Genomic DNA, 21,460 nt, shown 5'->3' with positions numbered 1-21,460 from the left:
AGAGGACATGCTGAGATATCTGGATATGATTTGTGTTTTGGATTGGTATAGTATCAGAGAACATGCTGTGATATCTGGATATGATTTGTGTTTTAGAGAGGTATAGCAGCAGAGGACATGCTGAGATAACTGGATCCGTCCTGTGTAAGAGAGGTATAGTATCAGAGGACATCCTGTGATATCTGGATATGATTTGTGTTTTAGAGAGGTATAGCAGCAGAGGACATGCTGTGAAATATTGATATAATTTGTGGTCAGAGACGTATAGCATTGGAGGCACGCTGATGTCGGGATGTCCTGCCTGTATGAGAAGGGTATAGCAGCAGAGGACACACTGTGTTTTCTGTAGGTCATCCCTTTGTGAGATAGTATACCAATAGAGGACATGCTGTGATATCTGGCTGTCATTCTTGTTAGGAGAAGAGGCAGACAAGATCAGAGAGGTCTACACCTGGAGCTACAATGCCCAATACACCGAAAAGATTTACAACAACTATGTTGGTTGCTTGAAAGAGAAATTTTATTGAACACCAAACCAAACAGAGAAAATGTGTACATTGGAACTGTAGTTATCTTTTATGAGCCAGCGCCTTTCAACAATGAATGCTCATCTTTACAACACTTTGTGAGATACATTTATGTTCAGTTTTTTTTCTTAGACTTGTCAGTTGCATGACTGGTATGACAATAGCAAGTAGGAAGGTGATCAAAGATGTTAGTTATCTAACTAGTTGATGCCCTGGTGCTTTCCCTTGATTCTGACGGGCTCTATTTGTGGGAGTCGTGCATTGCTCGTAGCATTCACTCTATAGGAACTACACATACCTTTTGTTTTTTCAAGCGCGCTTACCATGTTAAAAGGAATATAATCCAAGATGGAGACAAAAAGGTTGCATTGTAAGACCAGGGACATGTGCAGTTCAGTGGGGAAAGCTTTGGTGCTTTTGGGAGATCGCTGATGACTATGGAGTACCCTTTCCTCAGCGTATCGCATTACTCCTAAATTTATCATACCAGCAGGTCAACTACGTGTTCAATGGTTCCTTTTTCTGGATAATCTCTTCTTTCCTTTGCAAAGACTGCTACCTAGTAATAGTTGCTTAGTTCTTATTTGTCATGTCCTCTTCAATTTCCTGAACGTGAGAGGCAACAACGACGCCATCAACGACTTCTTCAACGATGGTCTTCACCTTCCTGGTTTTGCTGGGGTCTGGAGAAGTGTCAGGAAACAAGGTCAAATTCGAATTTTTTGCACAAAATTAGTAATATGAAAAACACAGATGTTCTAACCTAAAATCCACTCTAGTGTAAACATATGCAGCTATTCCTTACTCTCCTGTGCTCCATCACAAGTGGAGCTATATGTTCATAGCGAAGACATGAAGGTAGCCTCAGCCATACACGTAGAACACCAGAAAACTTCCTCCATAGACCACACAGCACATACGTTTTCTCCAAACACTTGCATCTATAAGCATGAGAGATGCATCTCTTCCATGGACGTGCTGTGGAGGTAGCCAGGGGACACAGCTGTGACCTCTAGCTTGCTCCTTGCTGCTACTGGCACGTCCTTTGCGACCCCTGGCCTCAGAGGGGGGCGGAACGTTGGCCTCCTCTGCGGCAATGGTTTGCAAAGGAAGTAACAGGTGTAGCAGGGAGAAAGATAGAGGTCACAGCTGCGACTCCTGACTTCCGTCAAATGATGTTCATACGCCCTTACTCCTTTAGTTTAGCTATGGTCCAAGTTGCCTTAACAGAAACACGATAAGCGAACAACAGATTTTCAGGCATAACATCAAAACACAACTCACATGGTCCACATGACTGACACACTGTTGCATCCAAGTACTCTGAGTAGCATGCTACTGAGACACACATGCTATACAAATGCAACTACAATTCAAAACAACGAAAATCAAAAGGAGACAGGTCATGCATCCTGTTGTAATTATACACAGTTTGTTACATTTCCCAGTAGAAAGTTTTGTTTCAAACCCATTCTATCTGCATCTTAAGTAGCATCCCTTTCAATGGGACATTATGCACATTAGTAACTGAGCAGCTTCTAAAGCTTTGTAAGCAGTGTCTTCTCAATGCGAAGCGCATTTTTCTTCTCAGCCCAGTTCACAGAAAGGGTACAGGCCGATTTACTCTGGCTTCTCATTCCTTCATAGAAATGAAGCAAGATTCAGTGCCCATACGTGCATCGCCCCCTCTATTCTTACCAAGTGCTACCACTACAGCCTAGTTCACGCCAATCCTCCAGTACCCCTCAGTGCAATCTTTCTCACCACCTTTGCCAAATATTCACAATGAAATGGTTCAGAGCTAAAGGTAGTGCTCGCATATTTTCACTGGTGCAAAAAGTGAAGCAAAGTGTTTACCTTCTAGCAGTGGTTAATTTATAAAAATAAAAAAAACAAGTGATTGGGCTCTCGTCAGGAAGCAGCTTGCATCAGTGCATTTCTCCTTTAAGCACTGCCTAGAACAGAACTAACCATAAAAGTGGGGAGAGGATGTGGCGTAATGGCCAGAGCTTCCGACTTCCGAGCTGGGAGCGTCAACTCAACATCCTGTAATTGTGGGCAAATCACTTAATCTCCCGGTAAACTAATGTGTTCTCAACTGGTGCTCATGAAAAGCGCCAGCGTTGATGATTAAGTGCCGGTGCTGAACACCAGAAACAGTGTTGATGATTAAGTGCTGGTGCTGAGCACTGAGACCCACCAGCTCAAATTAAGCACCGCCTTCCAGCGCAAAACATTTTTGCACTGGAAAGTATTCCTGAAAGTAACACAATTAGCAGTTTGAGGTACTTTGCATTACTTAGCATGAAGGGGGCGCCCCATGGGTGGTACATGGGCGTTCCCACGCTTCCACCAATGTTTTTTCAGCAAAGCTCATATTACTAATAGTGGCACGCAGATCTGTTGTCAAAATACACCGCCTCCTCGATTCAGGCGCCAACAACTGCGTTGCATGTGTGCTACTCTGCACAGCAACAATACACTGAGGGAAATGTTGTAGAATATGTCTAAGCATAGTCTGTTTTTGCTAGACGTAACACACACCTTTGCTATGCAGCCTGAAAAGGGCCAGATCTGGGAATGAGCGCAGCAGAGACACGTCTTAATAGACATAGCTCGGTGATGATCCCTCTCCCACAGCAATTTTATTTGCTGCCCTGTGATGTCCTATAAATTATCAAATCTCCTGCAACATCTGTCAGGCTGGTGATATAACAAACAGGGCCATATTGAATGCCAGAGGGAGACATGGAAACGTGGCTCAAAGACCAACAAAGTCCTCTGGGGTAGTAGTGTCTTGCTAGCCCCAGCTAAATCTGGATGCCTTCTTTTCACTTCCAGGTAGGACCGTATTACATTCCATGTGATGTTGAGGAAAAAACATCCTGAGCAGAACTGTTCCGATGCACAACTTTGAATCAACACTTTTCCACAATTTCTTACAATGTATGTCATCCGCCAGGTTGATGCTTTCAAAGTGGCACATGGGATGAGTCTTACATCCTACGCAGATGACCTCCAGCTGGTCCTCGCCGTCAAGAATGACGGGCCTAAAATTGCCAGCAATTTCAATCAAGGCATGTTGGCAATTGGGACCTGGATGGCCTCCAATTGCCTGAAATTGAACTCCGATAAATCAGAAGTTGTCATTTTTGGCAACTTATCCCCGGAATGGTCCTCCCTCTGGTGGCCGTCATCCATGGGTCAGCCCCCAGACCCGATTGGCAAGGTGAGGAACTTAGGGGTTATGTTCGATAACCGCCTGAACTTCCTACCCCACGCTAATCAGATCTCCTCCTCAGCCTTTCACAAATTACGGCTCATAAAAAAAATCCTGCCTTTCCTACCTGAGAATGCCGGAAAAACCTTGGTTAGTTCCCAGGTCCTGTCTACTTTAGACTATTGTAACGCTTTATTTTTGGGTGCCCAAGAGAAGGTGCTACAAAACATGCAAATTATTCAGAATGCAGCCGCCAGGCTACTTGGGCGCATTCCAAAACACCAATCAGTGTCAGCAACCATTAGACAGCTGCACTGGTTGCCGGTAAGGAAGAGAATAAAATTTAAGTCCCTCTGCTTAGTATATAAAGATCTACATAATGTCGGACCTGCTTTCTTCATCCAAAACCTCACACCTTACCATCCCTCGAGAACGTTACGCTAATCTAGCTCACATAAACTGCTGGTTCCACGCACCAGATCTGTCGCGTGGGGTGACAGAAGATTCCTTGTAGCCGCACCGAAACTCTGGAACACCCTTCCACTCGCTATTAAAACAAGCCCCTCCCTCTGGTCTTTTCGCAAGCGACTCAAGACCTGGCTTTTTAACCAATAAACCTTTAGCACCCCTTGCTGGTTAAACACTGTAGAGACCTCAGCGCCGAGATGCCCCAGGGCCTTCGTTCACGCTTTATAAGTGTTTTAATAAATAAATAAATAAATAAGTGGGCAATCTCTTCTTTCTCCCATCTGCCTCACCCACTGAAGCTGCCACTCATAGGAGAGTGTGCAGCCTCCTCACCTGCCTCCTTATCTGCCTTAATATCCTCTGCTTTTGTACCTCTTCCCTACTTTTGTTCATCCACTCCACCCTCTCTCTACTACTGTCTTTTTCACCATCCACGGTTCGTCTTCATTTCTTCGCTTCTCTTTCTCCTGTGTTCTGGTCTCCCCACCCTTTCCTCCTTCTCCGTATCACCTCGATTCTTTCATTTCCTGCGTTCTCTTTCCTTCTTCTTTCCTTTTGTGTATGCTTTTGGGCTATACATAAAAGCATGACCATAGCTTTGTTTAACTTTCTGTTGTCCCTCTTCTCTATCTATTTCAAGGCAGTTCCAATTCCCCTTTCCAATAGTTTTTGTTGAATTGTGTCCATTTTTTTCCTCTGAACCAGCTGAACCAGGAATTTGATACTGGATCCGAGATTTTATTGGACATTGGACATTGTTACTGTTAAAATTGTTTTGGCACACTATCAGCCATTGATAAGTACTGTAGTTTGTTTGTAATTCACTGTTTATGTCAGTAGGCAAAATAACTTTAGGCCCTCATTGCGTTTGCCACCTTTCTTTACTTATTTTCATCAAGTGTCTGGGAAAACGTAGTCATCCGAATTTCATAGATAATTGCAATTTCTTGAGACACATCTTGCATCTGGAAAGTCACTGAGACACTGTTGATTGCAAAATGCTATTGTATTCCCTGTTCCTCTTGTAAAGAGAAAGCCAGACATTATCAACCACAACCCATGACAACCAACCCTTGAGTGGTATCAGTATCTCAACATGAAGTCAAAAGCAAGCCACCTAGTAATTACACACCTTTTTTGGAATCCACCGACGATGTCTCTGATACTGCCTCAGTTGTAGACATTTGGGAAGAGGAAACTGTTGAACTTTTACTCGACGTCATCTGGAAAGATGATTTGCTGTTGAAAAAAGGCCTGTTAATGACTGCAGCTATTATCAATGATAAGTCAGCAGATGGAATAATGTTCTAAATCCAGCGTGCCATATAGTGTTTAATTTGATCCGGTGGTTTCCGTGGCTTAGCACCAGCACTTAACCTCATAGATGCTATTAAACATTCCTCCCCAGTGCTGCGCTGTCCATTGGAACTAGTGCTGAATGGACGTCCAATGGTCGTGCGCAGCACTGGGGAGGTAGTGCTGCCGTCGGCCAATGCACCGAGGCAGCACTTAAGGGGTTAATTGTCAACACCGACACTTACGAAACCTGCCACATGGTGGTGCAGTCTGTGTAATTTAGGGATAAACAGAACAACAGTTGTTTATTAATGCAACATACATTTTGGGGGCCTCGAACAGTCTGAATTGTCACATGCAGCAGTGTCGTGGTTAGTAGTCGTATGGGTTCTATCTTTGGCAGCACTCTCAGTGGCAATGAGTGGTACAAGCTGCAGTGGCCTTTTGATGAGGAACCATTTTACAAATTAAACGCTACATAATGCAACATGTATTTTTAAAACCCTTATTAATCCAGTTTGTTATGGTGGAACTGAAATAAGAATTGTTTATTGTTACCCAGCTCAATGTTACATAAGAATTTCTAGACACACGCAGATTTTGAGAAACATTTCAACTGGAATCCATGCTTTTCCCCTCAAAGGCTGTGTGATTTTTCCAACAATCCTAGGAAGGCAGTGATAAGGAAATAGAGAGGTTAAACTGAAGAATCCAATTCTGACTGTTTGTAAAATATAAATCTGTAATATTTCAGTTGTGGTTTATTATGACTGAACAACAATGGAATGTAGAGTATGAGTTGAGTTTTTGTAAGTGTGATAATATTCTATTATTTTTACTGATTCAAATCATGCCGTTGGTTGCTCATTATTCACATTATGCTGGCCTGACAGCATTTATTGTGCTTTGCTGATGCCACTGTGACAGGAAAATTAGTCATTTTATACAGTTCTTAATAGCACTATGAAAACCAAAGTAATAAAGCATACACAAATGGAAGACCAGACTGAATTTGGTACTCAGTTGGATGGTGTTAGACCTGGCTCTATTGGCATAGGACTCCCCTGTATTTTTGCCTGTGCCTCTTGTGTTTTTGCTGCGTGTTGGACTTCGTTTTGATGGTCTAGATGCTTTGGGCACTTTGCCACTGCTGTTCAGTGCCAAAGTGCAAATGCTCACTTTGTAAATTGTTGTTATGGATTGGTGATTCCATGATTGGCATATTTGATTTAATAGTTAGTCCCTGGTACATTGCACTGCGTGCCAAGGGCCTGTTAATCAAATGTTGCTAGTGGGCTGCAGCAGTGAATGTGCCACCCACATAAGCAGCCTGTAAATGTAACTCAGGTCTGCCATCGCAGAGCTTGAGTGCAGTTTGTTAACTGCCATGTCGACCTGGCACTTGCCAGGTCCTAACCTTCCCTTTTCTTACGTGTTTGTTGCCCCTAAGGAAGGTCCAAGGTACCCCTGTGGGCAGGTTACAATGTATGTAAAGGTAGGACATGACCTGATGGGTGTGGCATGTCCTGAAGTGAATTACTGACAATTTAGTTTTTCACTATTGCAAGGCTACCTGTTCCCATAGGATAGAATGGGGAATTTGCTTATAACATCTTATAAACATAACTACCCCTGGGAACAAGGTAGGAAAATAAAGTTTAGTATTCCTGAGCTCAGAATGTTAAGATGCATCTTTCAGTGCGGGTGATTTTTACATTCTGTGCTTGAAAATACCACTTTTAGAAAGTAGGTATTTTCTTGCTTAACCATCCAGTGTGCCTCTGCCAGGATGTGTATTGGCTGTCTGGCTTTCAGACTGACCGGTGCTGGGGAGGTGCAGTGGCTCCGGAGAGTCTGAGGAGTCAGGGCGGGGCTGAGGAGACCTGGGCTGCATTTATAGTCTGAAGAGACCTGGGCTGCATTTAGAGTAGGGGGAGGAGATTTCTTTTCACCTGGATGGGCCTTCCACAATGCTGTCTTCACCTTCTGCCAGGAAGCTGCACCATTGTGGAGAAGTGTGGCTCAGGGGTTAGAGGCGGCAGACCGGGAATCTGAGATCGGTCCTGGACCAGGGTTCAATTCCTTACCTCAGCGGGTCTTGGGCTCAAAAATTCCACGGACTTGATAATTCTCGCTCTGGTGCCTTCTCGACTCACGGGTTCACACTCTGCGACTCTGGGCAATAGCTTGCTTAATCTCCACAACGGCCCCTCGCGGCGGGATGCCTGGCTTTTCACCTTGTGGATACCTGCCGGGGTTATCTCACAGGAGAATACCAGGACGGGTTCCCTAAGCAAGCGCCGGGAAACCCACTGCGGGTAGCTGTGCGCTATATAAGCTCATCTACATACATTGAGGACAGAACTGGTTCTGGCTGGGCACAGACACTCTCTGCCTTCAGAGAACAAAAGATTTTGTATTATAAAAAGTGGGGCCCAGACCCCAGACTTTTAGATCACTTCTGTGAAATCAAGAGGATCCTTTGCCAAGGAGAAGAGCTGGAGAAACTGAGGAGGAATACTGCCCCTGTGCTGTTTGCTGTCTGGGGTTGGCCTGCACTGGCTACTTTCTGTCAAGGAAAGGGAAAAATGGCTTTTCTGTTTGCTGTGTTCCCTGCTTTAGCAAGATCTCCAAGGGCTGGAAGAAGAGCCTGCCTCCTGTTCTGACATCTCGTGGAGACGATACGCTCCGCGAGGCTCCGATCGATTCAGATAAACAACTGAACGACAGAGAGCCAAATCTGAGACTGAGATTAACATGAGGGGCTTCTTGCTTTTTAATTGGACCTTACAGCCGGTAGGAGACGCCATGGATGAGTAAAGTCTACATGAACGGTGTGTTCAACTCCGATGAAGTGGTGTAAAATCTTGGCCCTAAAGAAATTGCCTAAAAGTGTTTCGGGCAATGAAACATGTTGGCTTATGGTAATGGGATGCATGTTTAGCAGCCAGCCTTGCTTTTTAGCTTGATAGGTTCCACAAAGTTAAAAATAAAAGTAGCAGTGACGTGTATACCTATCAATTTTAATTCACTTTTTGAGATTTCACACTTTTTTCACTGCACGCGTTTCGTTTGGACACATTTATTTTGGGCGTAATGATAGCCGATGATGATAACAATGGGCTTTCCTGGTGAGTACCTGCCAGGTATCCCGATGGTGGTTCACCCGTGAGGGGTCATTTCGCCCACACGCACATTTTTTTCATTTGTCACATTTGGAGTGCTGTGAACTGAATGCATTGAAAGTTTGTCAGTTCTGGCTTGGTTGAGTATTCAGATAGACTGTCTTTTTCTTTGGGATGAAGATTTTTTATTGAAAAGGTAAGAAAAACGTGTGACTCTCTACCCCAATCATTCAAAGGACAGGGGAGAAATTTGTCTATACAAAAAATATTGAAATACATAGTACTAAGCTCTAAGATAATTGCCTCAGAGAACCAGGTCAAGTTGTTTTTGATGATTATATGAGTGGAAGGCGACCTTGGTTTCTATTATTTTCCCTCTATGCTCCATGTTGATTATCTGACATCTCGGGACACAAAGGCTTCACCCCCAGCTCCCCTGAACTTCTTTGCTGGGAGTTATGACCTGCGAAGAGGTACCTGTAGCTGTTCTGGACATCTGGAGGTTGTTCTGGCTGTTGGGAGCTGGAAAAGCAATGCAACAACAAGAAGCGTGACACATCTGCACCTGTTTCCGACGCATTGCCGAAGAAATTGTTGCAGCGCCAGCCCGCAGCTTGAGTAATCACCGCACGACACATCGAGTGCACCGATCTTCGAAGTCTGAGATCACCACACCGATTCTGATGCAAGCCCTGGATCATAGCATCGCATCGAGGCGCCAGGTCTGTTGCATCATTCGGGGACGCAGTAAGAAACCGACGCATCACCTCCCCACGCAGTGAGAAATCAACACATCACCTACTCTCCGGTAAGGAATCAACGCATCACCTCCCCTGCACAGCAGTTAGAAACCGACGCATCACCTTGCCTGAGTGTAAGGTACCAACCCATCAACTTCCCTGCGGCCCTTTTTGTTTGTGTGCGCAACGTATCCAAGGTACTTTGTGTGATAAGTGTTTCATCTGCAATTCGCTTTGAACTGAACTGTTTCTACCATTTGAAAGTCATATTTTTATTACTGTATTGTGGATTTTTGTCGTTTGGCCTTGTTTGGTTTAGATAAAGATTACTCTTTTTTTAACTGGTGTTGTGTCCATTTGTAGTGTTTTCACTGTATTACTGTATGTGTTCACAAATGCTCTAGCCAATGCCTTTGAGATAGGCCTGTCTGCTCGTGCCAGTCTACCAAGCAGGGGTTATTTTTGAAGTGATCCCCCTTACCCGGACTAGAAGCAAGAGTCCCCATTTGGATAAAGGTACCTACCTCTGCCAACTAGAGACCCTCATTTCTAACAGAGGGTGTATGAATAAATCTCAATAGTGTAAAGGCGCACTGAGAGTGTGGTTGAGCAAACGCGCATCCAAGTCTACAGGGCCATTCTCGCTGTACGGATCAATTAATGTAGTGAGTGTCTGCGGCACCAGCCATGAGTGCCACTTAATGAAAGTCTATAGTGACAGTAAGGCTGGGCACATGTGAGTCTCCATTGAAGTCAATTGGAATATTGTGCCTGAGTTGAATTTCCGTAAAGCCGACCTAGAAGTTTAAATTAGGTAATAGGAAACTCCATTCAAAAAGGTGGGTTGGTGGTGTCAGGATTGAGCTGTAATGAAGAGAATCTATTGAAATGGACAGTACCACAATCATGAATGGTAACCTATCTGGATATCTAACCTTGAGTAATAGTGGTTTATAGCTACGGTGCAGTAATAATGATTCAAAGTAAGTTTGCTAATGTGTGACCATGGGTATTGTTCTATTATAAACTAGGGAGGATCTGGCCTGGAAGTACGGGTTGGACTGTTCCCGTGAGAAGCAGGGTCAAGACTGATTTGCATAAAGCTGGGTCCAAACTGGGGGGGACATGGTGGGCAAAAAAAACGATGGATTAAACCCAGATCTGTTGACCAGGGTGAATGCTTGCATTGTTCAGCATTCCATCCATCATCTGATCTTTTTACTTTTATAAACTATGGCACATTGATGCTGCCTTTGAGAGACTCTTTTAAAGTCCAAAGGCTATTGATGGTACCTGTGAGGACAAGCCAGTTGTCTTATTAATGCTGCAAAAGGGTAAGACGTCTCTAAAGTAACTGAGCCTCTGATGCAGCCAATGAGAGTGATTCGGTAAAAGGCTACAAAACATTTATGCTGGCTCCGCGGATGACACCATTAAATGCCATTTGCCGTTGATGCCTGGCTATCCGTAAGACTGCACTAAAAGCAGTGGGGGCACTGATGCTTCCTAACAGTAATGCTGCATTAATGCTGTTTTGCTACCTATAAAACAGGCTCACTGAAGGGCTAATTGCACTTGATAGTGCCTATGATTAAAAGTCTTTAGAGCTAAAGGTCATTTAATGATCACTAAAAAGATGTGGGCTGTTGGTACTTGCTGTGAAGGATACTGAATTCAAGAGTAGTCGCTGGCTAATCGATGGTGGCTATGAAAGAGCATCCATGCAAGAATATTTGGCTATTATGGCTATTTTGGATGATTTAAGTGATGTTTTCTTAACAATGGACACCAACACCACTCCAATAAAGTCAATTGAGTCATTGGGAATGGTCATTAGTTGCATTCCATTGATGTATTTGGGGGTCAAGACAATGGTTATCAATGAAGTACTTCCTGCCAGCCAGTACATGATTACTGCATCTCTAAGAGAATTGTATGAGATCTTAACAGGTCTTCAGTACTTAAACTTACTCAAATTCTCCATCCAGCAGGCGCCGGTAGGTCTCTATCTCCATCTCTAGCCGGGTCTTGATGTTCAGGAGCTGCTGGTACTCATAGCTCTGCTGCTCCATGTCGCTGCGGAGCTGCATGAGCTGCTCCTCCAGGCCGGTGATCCTCTGCTGCATCTGCATGAGCTGTGCCCCGTAGCTTCCTTCTGTCTCTGCCAAGGTTTGTTCCAGGGAGCTTTTCTGTCAAGAGATGAACCCAGCATGTTACAGAACAAGCCAGAGCACTACAGACAGGTCAAAGAGGCTGGCAAACCAAGCAAGTCTAGGGATGCTTTAGAAAGCAACTATTTGCTGGTATTTCAGTATTTAGAAGAGCGTAGCAGCAGAAGTTATTGTAGCAATAGTTAATTTTAATATATCTGTAAGAATGAGACTTTAGTATTTAGAGGAATTTGCAACGCCTTATACATTGACATATCTACGCTTCTGTCTTCGGCTATAGTGAAGTAGGAAAGAAGGATCATTATTATTTTCCTTTGTCAGAGATGTAAATGGCTTTAAATACTAATGAACATGCACTTTCCTCTCAACTCCAATCACAACACAAAATAAATCTATGAATTTGTAAGCTTTATTTCTGATAATTCTTGGTCCTAATGCAGGGTTTTTTTAATTGGAACTTTATATCCAATACTTAATGTTAGCAACAGTGCTCAGTTTGGTAGGTCCACTTCCATCTTATCTTGTCCTTCTGGGTAATCAATTGAACAGCCTCCTCCAATATCTGGCTACTGTGGACTGTACTCATGGGTGGACAACATGGGTGGACACCAAAACGTAGTCAAACACCTTTCCCTCCGATCTCTCTCATTTCATAGATAACTCGTACAGTAAGGTAGCAAGTATAGGAATTACAAATATTTAATGTGCTCACCCGCCTAGGACTAAAACTCCAGGAAGCTATGTAAAATTATCTGGCATTTGGAAAAGCCCTTATAACCTGACTATTTACGTAACTGTGATGAACCTCAGCTGATGAGTTCTTTTCAGCTTTCGTGCCACGAGACCTTCGGGTGATTGTGCGCTCAATATACCCTAATAAAAACATCTGGTCTCGATTTAGGTACATCATTTATGTTCTCTTCTCAGAATTTTTGAATGCCAAGTATGGTTGTTGGGGAAAGACACCTCTGAAATGTTGTTGCCTTTTTCTAGGTAATTCTAATAATGTAGCAGCAACAATATTGCAAAGATGAGTATGTAGTTTACTCAAATAGGGCAAATTTGACTATAAAGTAATGGATTGTAATTGCAATTGTATTTATATTGCACTTACTACCCATGATGAGGCATCAAACTGCTTTTTGGCAAGCAGCACACTACTCTGGAAACCAAAGGGATTAGTGGTGAATTAGTATAGGAAAACCTTAATTAATATGAGGGGTGGACATGTGAGTCTGTTGGTTGGATTGGAAAGGATAATGGAGGGATAGAAGAGACCAGAAAGTGCATATTGGGAGATCATACTAGTAGTAGTAGGGAGCTTGGAATGAGTATAAGGAGAGATGGAGGAGGGAATAGTCTCTAGAAATGGATTAGGGAGATCATTGTAGTAAAATGAGTTTTCAGATGAGTCTAAGGAGGGATACATGAGTGAAGAATTAGGCTGAAAAGTATGCATTCCCGGGTGAAAAACGATATTCCTCTTTGTTAGGAAAGCCAATATGCATGATATGTGAGACATACGTACCATGGCCAGCTGGGACTGAAGCTCGATCTCCAAGCTCTGGAGAGTGCGACGAGTATCTGTCACCTCGCTCTTCGATGACTGCACCGCCTGCACGTTCTCAGTGATCTGAACTTTTAAATCTTCAGACTAAGACCAGAGAAAGAAGGTATAGTTAGCGTTCGGCAGGCATGATCTTTTTTGAAGTGGGCTAGTGGCTACTAGAAACTATGTCCAGTGACTGGCTGATGCGCAGTATTATTGTGGCCAATGTGCTTTGCTGTAAATAGATTCTTACCGCCTTCAAGAACTGGGCCTGCGCTTCCCTGCGGTTTGTATCCGCCAACGCCTCATAATCGGCTCTCATGTTGTTCAGGATTTCAGTCAGGTCTTGTCCAGGAGTAGCGTCCATCTCGACACTAACTTGGCCAGAAACATTTCCGGACAGAGAGTGCATTTCCTGGGGACAGCAATGAGACAATTGACTTTTGGTTAATTTGATTGAGAACTGATACACTTGTAAAACGTTTGGAAAACACCAGATTTAGAGGGAGGTGCCCTGGGAATAGACAATAGAAATTAGTTCATGTACTCATAGAACACAATGTAATATCATAATGCCGTACTTCATTATTCCACACCCATGATTCAAGTCCACAGCTCGCCTTCTAGATCACATCTCTTCCTACTAGATACAACCATTTTTTACTCGTCCACACGTCTGCCACAACCCATTACTAGACAACACGCCTTTCGTTAGATAATGCTTCTTGCCTGATCACTCTCTCATAGATCAGATCCAGTTCTACCACAGAACTTTCTCTGAAACACACCTACCAAAAGACTACACTACCCTGTAGACTCCCTTATACATGCTGCACTTCCACTCAAACCCACCACCTACCAATAGACTATAGTGCCCACTGCACTCCCTTGCACTTTGTCTTACTTCTCAGATCAGATAACAATTTTAGGATCTGATGTATGAAGTCCTTTTGCAGTTGCAGACCCGCAATTTGCAAAGTTGCAGAATTTAAAACAGCAAATATGCTTTTTACAAGGTATCAAAGCCCTTTTAGGAATCAGAAGTACCTGTCCAACTCATAAAGGGAATTTTGCAACCCTTTCCTAATTTCAACTCCTGGGTTGTTAAAGGTGTGCACACCCCTATTATCAATTCTGAAAGTTCTAACTAAGACAATGGCTTGTGATGCAATGGTGGTTGCTAACTATTGATCAGTTACGGACCTCTGAGTGGAGTGGAAATAACTCCCAAAGGGGAAGCGGCCACTTAAGGTAGCTCACCAATAGTGTCAGTGGCCAAGGGGGAGCAGCGGGCCAAAAGGCCACCGCCCGCTCTCACACGTGTTCCCAAACATTAAACATTTTTAAAGAGCAGGAGCCTCATTTATTAAAAGTGACGCATCGCTGCGTGAAAACAGCGATGCGTCACTTTTCACTGCGCACTCCTTGCGACACCAATGATGCGTCATATTTAATGTATGACGCATCATGTCGCAAGGACTTACAGATACGTCAGTATTTCTGACGTATCTGTAAGCGCAAAAGTGACGCATTGCTGGAGTGTGTCACAAAAGTGACGCAACTCCAGCAATGCGTCCTTTCACATGGGGAAAGCCCCATGTGAAAGGGCTTGCGTCAGTCTTACGCCTGCTGTGAGGCAGGCGCAAAATTTTGACGCAACAGCATCCTAAAAGTGACGCAGTGAAATCTCATAGATTTCACTGCGTCACTATTATGAGGCTTTTTGCGGGGGAACGCCCCCTCTGCATACATTATACCTGACGCAGGTATAATGTGGCGCAGGGGTTTAAAAAGTGACGCATCTACCTAGATGCTTCACTTTTTAAATATGGCGCAACAAGGCGCATATTTTATGCCGCTGGTGCGTCACAAAAAGTGACGCACCGGCGGCGCAAACTGAAGCAAGGCCTCATAAATAAGGGCCCAGAACCTTTATCTGATTTAATGGACACAAGGTTCTTTAAAAAATGTTGGGCTCCTGTATTTTCGATGACTGCATTGCTGCATTCACAGCCATTCATAGGGGACGAAAATTAATATTTATTAGGCGGATCATTTCGTGACCCACTACGAAAGGGAGTTTTCCATTTCAGCCTATTATGACACAGGCCGCACCAGAAGAGGAACACTAGGTCGCTAAAAGTCAAAGAGCAATGTGCACCCCTTACTTGTGAACTGCCTGTCCTTACATCAGGCCCCAATCCCTAAACCAAACACCCTCCACATGGGCCACATACCATCAGTAAAATATACCTTGTGACACGAAATCACTCTCCTTATCTTGGTAGGCCATGCAGGCTTATGTAACTGTACCATCCTACCACGCCAGAAGAAGACATTGCCCACTAGACCACACACACAAGCAGTAAAACAAACTGCTTAATCAAACGCTCACTTAACAAGAACAACAAACTATTGTAGGATGTTTTGCAATTTACTGAGAAAAAAAGGTGGACAGAATGATTTATCTACCTTGGCGTTTATGTATGCATAATTTAATATTAGCATGTATTAGTGTGTTGATTATATAGAATTTTCTTTGGTTTGTACTGCCTCATTCATCAATAATCACAGCCTCCATATAGCTATGTAGTAGTTCAGTTGCCAAAGACCTAATATATTGCTTTGCTATTGCCTCTACATAATTTCTGGTGATAAAAACACAAGTTAACTTCCATACATCTTATATCACACACTTAGTAGAGAACATAACCAAACAGAACCAACACTCTATCCTAATCAAATGATACTCTTTTAACAGTTTACTCCTCCCATTAAAGGCCCCATCTTTCACATCTTAATCGCTCATTACCAAGAGGCGACACTTTCATTAATAGACTGCAATAATAATCATAGACACAGGTTATGGCTGCAGAATACAAAAAGCTCCATCAATATTGTCATGAAAACAGTACTGGATGCCAAGCATACTCTCGAAAAAAGGTCAGACTTGACAGAATAAGTACTAAAGACCTTCCCCGTACTGTAACTATATCTTTCCACCACATCTTTGTAGTTTAGCAGGTAAGCAAAGCACTAGGTCTGCCCTCTACCTCTTGGTGGTTCTTCTTGAGGTAGGCCAGCTCATCAGTCAAGCTCTCGATCTGCAGCTCCAGGTCAGATCTGGCCATGGTCAGCTCATCCAGGACGCGTCGCAGCCCCATGATGTCAGCCTCCACGCTCTGGCGCATTGCCAGCTCATTCTCATACCTGAAGAAGGCCAGAGGAAAATTCTTGGGTTAATAGTGGGAAACAACCTTTACAACGCAACTTTTACAATGCACTACCATTACATCGCAGTCATTATAACGCAACATCCCTTACAACGCATGCCATTACAATGCAACCATTACCAGGCATGACACTAAAACGCATACAATTACAACTCATACCATTACAATGCATACCACTACAACACATAGTACCCTTACACTATCCAACTGTTACCCTACTGTTGCACCCCCTGGAGCTAGAAAAGTAATTTTTACCCCTACACCATCCAACACTTACCCTACTGTTGCACCCCCTGGAGTTAGAAAAGTAATGTTTACCCCTACACTATCCGATACTTACAATACATGCAATGTAATGGTATGCGTGGTAATGGTATGCGTTGTAAAGGTAGTATGCGTTGTAATGGAATGCGTTGCAAAGGTAGTTTTTAAAAATTTGTTGTAATGGCATGCGTTGTAATGGAATGCGTTGTAATGGGTGTTGCGTAGTAAAAAATGTGTTGTAAAGGTATGCGTTGTAAAAGTATGCGTTGTAACGTCATACATCCGTTAATAGTAGCTCTCCTGAGGCATTAGCTAAGTACTTTGCTGCTTGTTGTATTGTCAGCTCCTCGGATTTACCTCCCTCTAACACTAATTGATTTATCAACTTGAAGAGCATTAAACTAAGAGCCAAGTATGAGGAGTAAGGCCTTAGTGTATATTAAAAGTTAAAAACTGTACGAGGAAGTGGTATTTTGATAACAAAGTTAAAATTAATTACACATTATTCTACTGGCATACAACTAGTTCAAACTGGGTCACTATGTTTATGAGACAATACATTGTAATAAATAAATGTATGGAGTTAAAAAAAAATCAGAGTTGGAGCTTTTCTTATACTGCTTCTAGAACAGTTATACTGTAAAAGTTAGCAACTCTCACTCCCAGCAAGAAACTGTGTACAGTATTTTGGGCACAAGATGAGTTTGTATATTAACACTGACCTGAAGGGAAGAGATTATGGAGGGCTCAGTAAACTCCCAGTTGTTGGTAGCGCTGTATCTAGAGGTAATAGCCTGGAGCATTCAAAACAAGACCATAAGAGTGGGGCAATGTACTTTGATCTAATGTGGCACCACCAATAAATGTGGCAGAACGAGTGGAAAAGCAGTGGACATAGAGCAACTGCTGTTCTGTAAAGTCACAACCAGCCTTTTAGTTATGGGGAATTTTGTAAAGAGTGTATCAAGTTAAAGAGATGTCAGTGGTAAAAAAAAGACCTAATTATGCTGGTCCCTTTTGGTAAAGTAATAATTTCGTACTGATGTCCCAGTGTGTCCAGCGACGGCTCCTCCGCAATGGTGCAGGAGCGTCGCCCTACTGGCTCAGAGCCAGCAGCTGAAAAATAAAACAACATATTTATATTTTTTTGCTGCTGGCTAAGCCAAGGTGTGTAGGGAGGGTCGGGCCCGTCCATGCGAGGGAGGAGGAATGGAGTGGTATGTTCACTTTTAAGTGAACATGTCTGTTTGGTTGGCCATCTTAGGCCAGCCAAACAGACATGTGCAGTTAGGTTTCTCCAACCCAGACACAGCTGGGTTGGAGAAACATCACAGACTCTGTGTGTCTGAGCGAGCATTAAACCAGCCTGCTCAGGCCAATCCCTGTGCTGCTCTCATGCTTGGTAATAGCATTAGAGCAGGTCAGGGATTGCACAGGGAGTCTATGATGCTGTCCCAATGTCTGCTGGGACCAGGAAGCACAAGAACACTGAGGCAGGCGTGAGGTGTCCAGAAGCTTCAGATGAGTCTTATTTTTTGTATTATTAACTCCCCGCGCTCCCCCTCTCGCACCCCTTTCACCCGCCGCGCTACTTTTTGTCTGCGTGTGTCCCATAAAATAACAACAGTCAGTCCCAGGCAAACCGTGCCATAGGTTGCATTGCAATGTCAGGTTCTTCCAAGATGGGCCCGTTGAGTGAAACACTCCTGTGTTCTAGTTCTAGAAAGATACCGACTTCTGTTTGAGCTCCCTCCCCTGACCTCAGACTCACTTCAGCTTGAAGTCATCGGCCGCCAGCCTGGCGTTGTCAACCTGGAGCACAAAGCGGGCGTTGTCAATGGTGGCAGCGCCGATCTGGAAGACAGGAAAGGTATTGACAGTAAAATAACCGGTTAATACTTCAGAGGCGATGCACATAAAGTGATGGTACAGAACATGCAGGGAGTTTGAGGCAGTTGACCTAAGGAATTAGATCACTTTCTTGGAAGTAGAAAATATTCCACTCGCACACTTATTGATATATTTACACCTGGGTGGAAAGACCACTCTTCTGGGCCACTGGATGGTTGTTACCTATAAATGTGCTGTAGATTGTTTACATTACTGTGTGATAACATTAACAGGGTTGTAGGTAGGTATGATGGGCCGGTGTCTGTCAAATATGCCTGTTGCTAGCAGTCTGTGCAGAGTGGGCTTTTCGTCGGCCCCTTTCAACAATCGGCTCTCTTCGACCAGCTTCTCTCAGCCAATGCCTCGGGCTTTGCAAATCAGGACTTGGCTCAATCAGATGAAGTATCTCTCACCTAAAGCTATTGGCTGGTTGAGCATATCCTTCCATCTCCACTCGAGTGCTTATAATAAATGCACTCAGGGACTAGTTTACAACTATAGCCCTCTCTGTCCCCTCCTGCTGTTTGCTCCCGTTTGCCTCGCTCTAATATTCTAACACCACATGCGGTTGCAGGTTAACACTATGCCAGACGCCTATTAATTCAATCTACTACAAAGAATAAAATGGCGAAAATACATAGAATGGCTTTCTTGAGAGGACAAGAATAATCCCACTAAGCAACAATATAGAATAACCACTGGATTACCTACTACCCTTGGCTCCATGACCATTGTGATGCTCGGCATAATACAACACAGGCCTACTGACTTTACCTGCGTGTTTGTGATTGTAGGAGGAAGCGCCCTTCACACTTCCCAGGGGAGTGTTTGTGTCCCAGCTGAAGCAATATATGAAGGGGGCACGGAATATGGAGATGTACTGAAGACGATCAGCGAATGGGGTCAGGAAGAGGAGGATGGTGTCTTACGAATGAAGAGCTTCGGCAACTGTTCCCCATGAAGACAAGGCGCAGCATTTCATCACCCAGTAATTGTATGTCCACGCCTTTCATGAACAGCAAATATAAATGCCCATAATCCTCGCGTTTGCTTACAAGCGTTTAGGTTTGCAAAGTGAGCTACATATTGGGTCGATATGAAAGGGTCAGTCTATTCGTGACGTAACAAGCCTGGATGTTGATGAGGAATGCCTGACTACATTTTTATTTTTCTTATTTTCGAGCGTTGGATCCCTTTACATGAGCACCAGCAGTTACATTACACACGGTCAGATTTTTTTCCCCAGACACAGGATGATTACGTTATGATTGTCTAGAATCACAGGATGTTCAGCCGATGTCCAGACTAGATTTACTTGCTGTTCACAATGTACAATGTGCCTTTTAAGAAGCGAGCGAGAGAAATAAAAACGGAAAGGAGAGGCCGTGAAAGGGAGAAAGTGCGGGACTTAATTTTTGCCAGTGGTTTGGGCTGCTCAGCACCAGCACTTAATAATCAACACCGGTGCTTTTCATGAGCACCAGTTAGGACACATTCATTTATGAGGAGATTAAGTGATTTGGCTAGAATCACAGGATGTTGAGCTGAAGCCAGGACTCAACCCAGGTTCCCCAGTTCCGAAGTCGGCAGCTCTGGCCATACGACACACCCGCTGCCAACTTTCATAGTTGGTTCTGTTTTAAACGGCGCTAACAGAAGAAATGGGGCTGGTGCGAGCTGCCTCCTGACGAGAGTCCCGGCACCTTTTTTTTAAAATTTATTTTTTACAAATTAACCACTGAGAACGTGGGAGGGGGAGAGAGAAAGAGGCCGAGAGGCCGGAGACCAGAGAGAGAGGCTGAATGGAGAGAGCGAGTGACAAAGACAAGACAGTTCACATGTTACCTTTGCAGCCCGGAGGCTGGATGGAAAGGTGCAGAAAGGGGTGAAGGAACCAGAGGGAGGGAGGAGGGCGGCCACCACGGTGACCTATTTTCCTAAGCACAATGGACAAGCTTCGAATGAACTCTTGAAGTTAATGAAATGAATCTGTTTCGCGCCTTTTATCTCATTGGATCGATTGACACATCGCGGCCTGCAGCGCTGCTGGCGCTGGCTCCCGCTCACCCTCTTCTTACCTTGCTGCGCAGGTCGTCGATGGTGACGTAATACTTGCTGTAGTCGTTCCCGCGCGCGCTGCTGCTGCTGCTCTGGTTCTTCTCGTACCAGTTGCGGATCTTGAGCTCCAGCTCGCTGTTGGCCGCCTCCAGGGCCCTCACCTTGTCCAGGTAGGAGGCCAGGCGGTCATTGAGGTTCTGCATGACCTGCTTCTCTCCGCCGCTGCCGAGGAGGCCGCCATCGCCACCCCCTGAGCTGAAACCAGAGCCACCCCCAGCACCGCCGCCAAAGCCAGCACCCCCACTGAAGGAGGCCCCCCCAAAGCTAGACCCAGCACCACTAGCGTAGGAGCTCCCCCCAAAGCCAGCCCCACCAGAGCTGTACACCCCTCTAGCGACGCTGAAGGACTCGCCCCCAAACGCAGGGCCCCTGCTTGATGAGCCATACGCAGACTGGCTGCTAAAGCGCTTCATGGTGGCGGCTGGTGAGATTGAGGGCCCGGGGCTTCAGCTGTACCTGGTGTGGCGAGAGCACAAGAGTACACCGCAGCCAGCCCGGACTGACCCTTATATTGCCAAAGAAGGGGGGTTGTATTTCAATCTGTCCTCGCCCCCTCCCTTCTCGCCAGGACTACATTCCTGTCCACCCAGCCCCCCCCCCCCCCCCCCCCACCCACTACGCAATCTGCCCTGACCTGTCCTTTCTCCCCTGGGCTGCTTCTTATCTCCCCAAGGGAATTAAGGAGGGGCCCGAAACGTGCCTTACGGGGAGTTGTTTACCTCAAAAGCAGCCTGACAACTCCCCTGTCACCGGACGCGCCCCGACCCCCTCTATTTGAGAGCTGCTGATAATATTGTAGCAGCAGCAAGAAAGTACTAGGTAACAAGCAATGCAAGGCCACCCGCCCAAAGCAAGCAAT

The 21,460-nt window shown here is 44.6% G+C and overlaps 1 protein-coding gene across 1 annotated transcript; it reads right to left on the bottom strand.

Moving 5' to 3' along the window:
* Positions 1-816: 816 nt before the first annotated feature.
* Positions 817-21,068, bottom strand: LOC147717241 (keratin, type I cytoskeletal 12-like). Its single transcript, XM_086924188.1, has 8 exons — positions 20,562-21,068; positions 18,365-18,447; positions 16,150-16,306; positions 13,350-13,511; positions 13,076-13,201; positions 11,348-11,565; positions 5,348-5,454; positions 817-1,210 (listed from the first exon to the last, which is right to left on the bottom strand). Exons 1-8 carry the CDS (start codon positions 21,012-21,014, stop codon positions 1,101-1,103), a joined length of 1,416 nt encoding a protein of 471 aa, XP_086780314.1. The 5' UTR covers positions 21,015-21,068; the 3' UTR covers positions 817-1,100.
* Positions 21,069-21,460: the final 392 nt, after the last annotated feature.

This window comes from Lissotriton vulgaris, chromosome 5, assembly GCF_964263255.1.
Source record: "Lissotriton vulgaris chromosome 5, aLisVul1.2, whole genome shotgun sequence".
In the NCBI taxonomy this organism is placed as follows: Eukaryota; Metazoa; Chordata; class Amphibia; order Caudata; family Salamandridae; genus Lissotriton; species Lissotriton vulgaris.
Note: the sequence above shows the minus strand (reverse complement) of the source record. Positions and strands in the feature narration are given on the sequence as shown.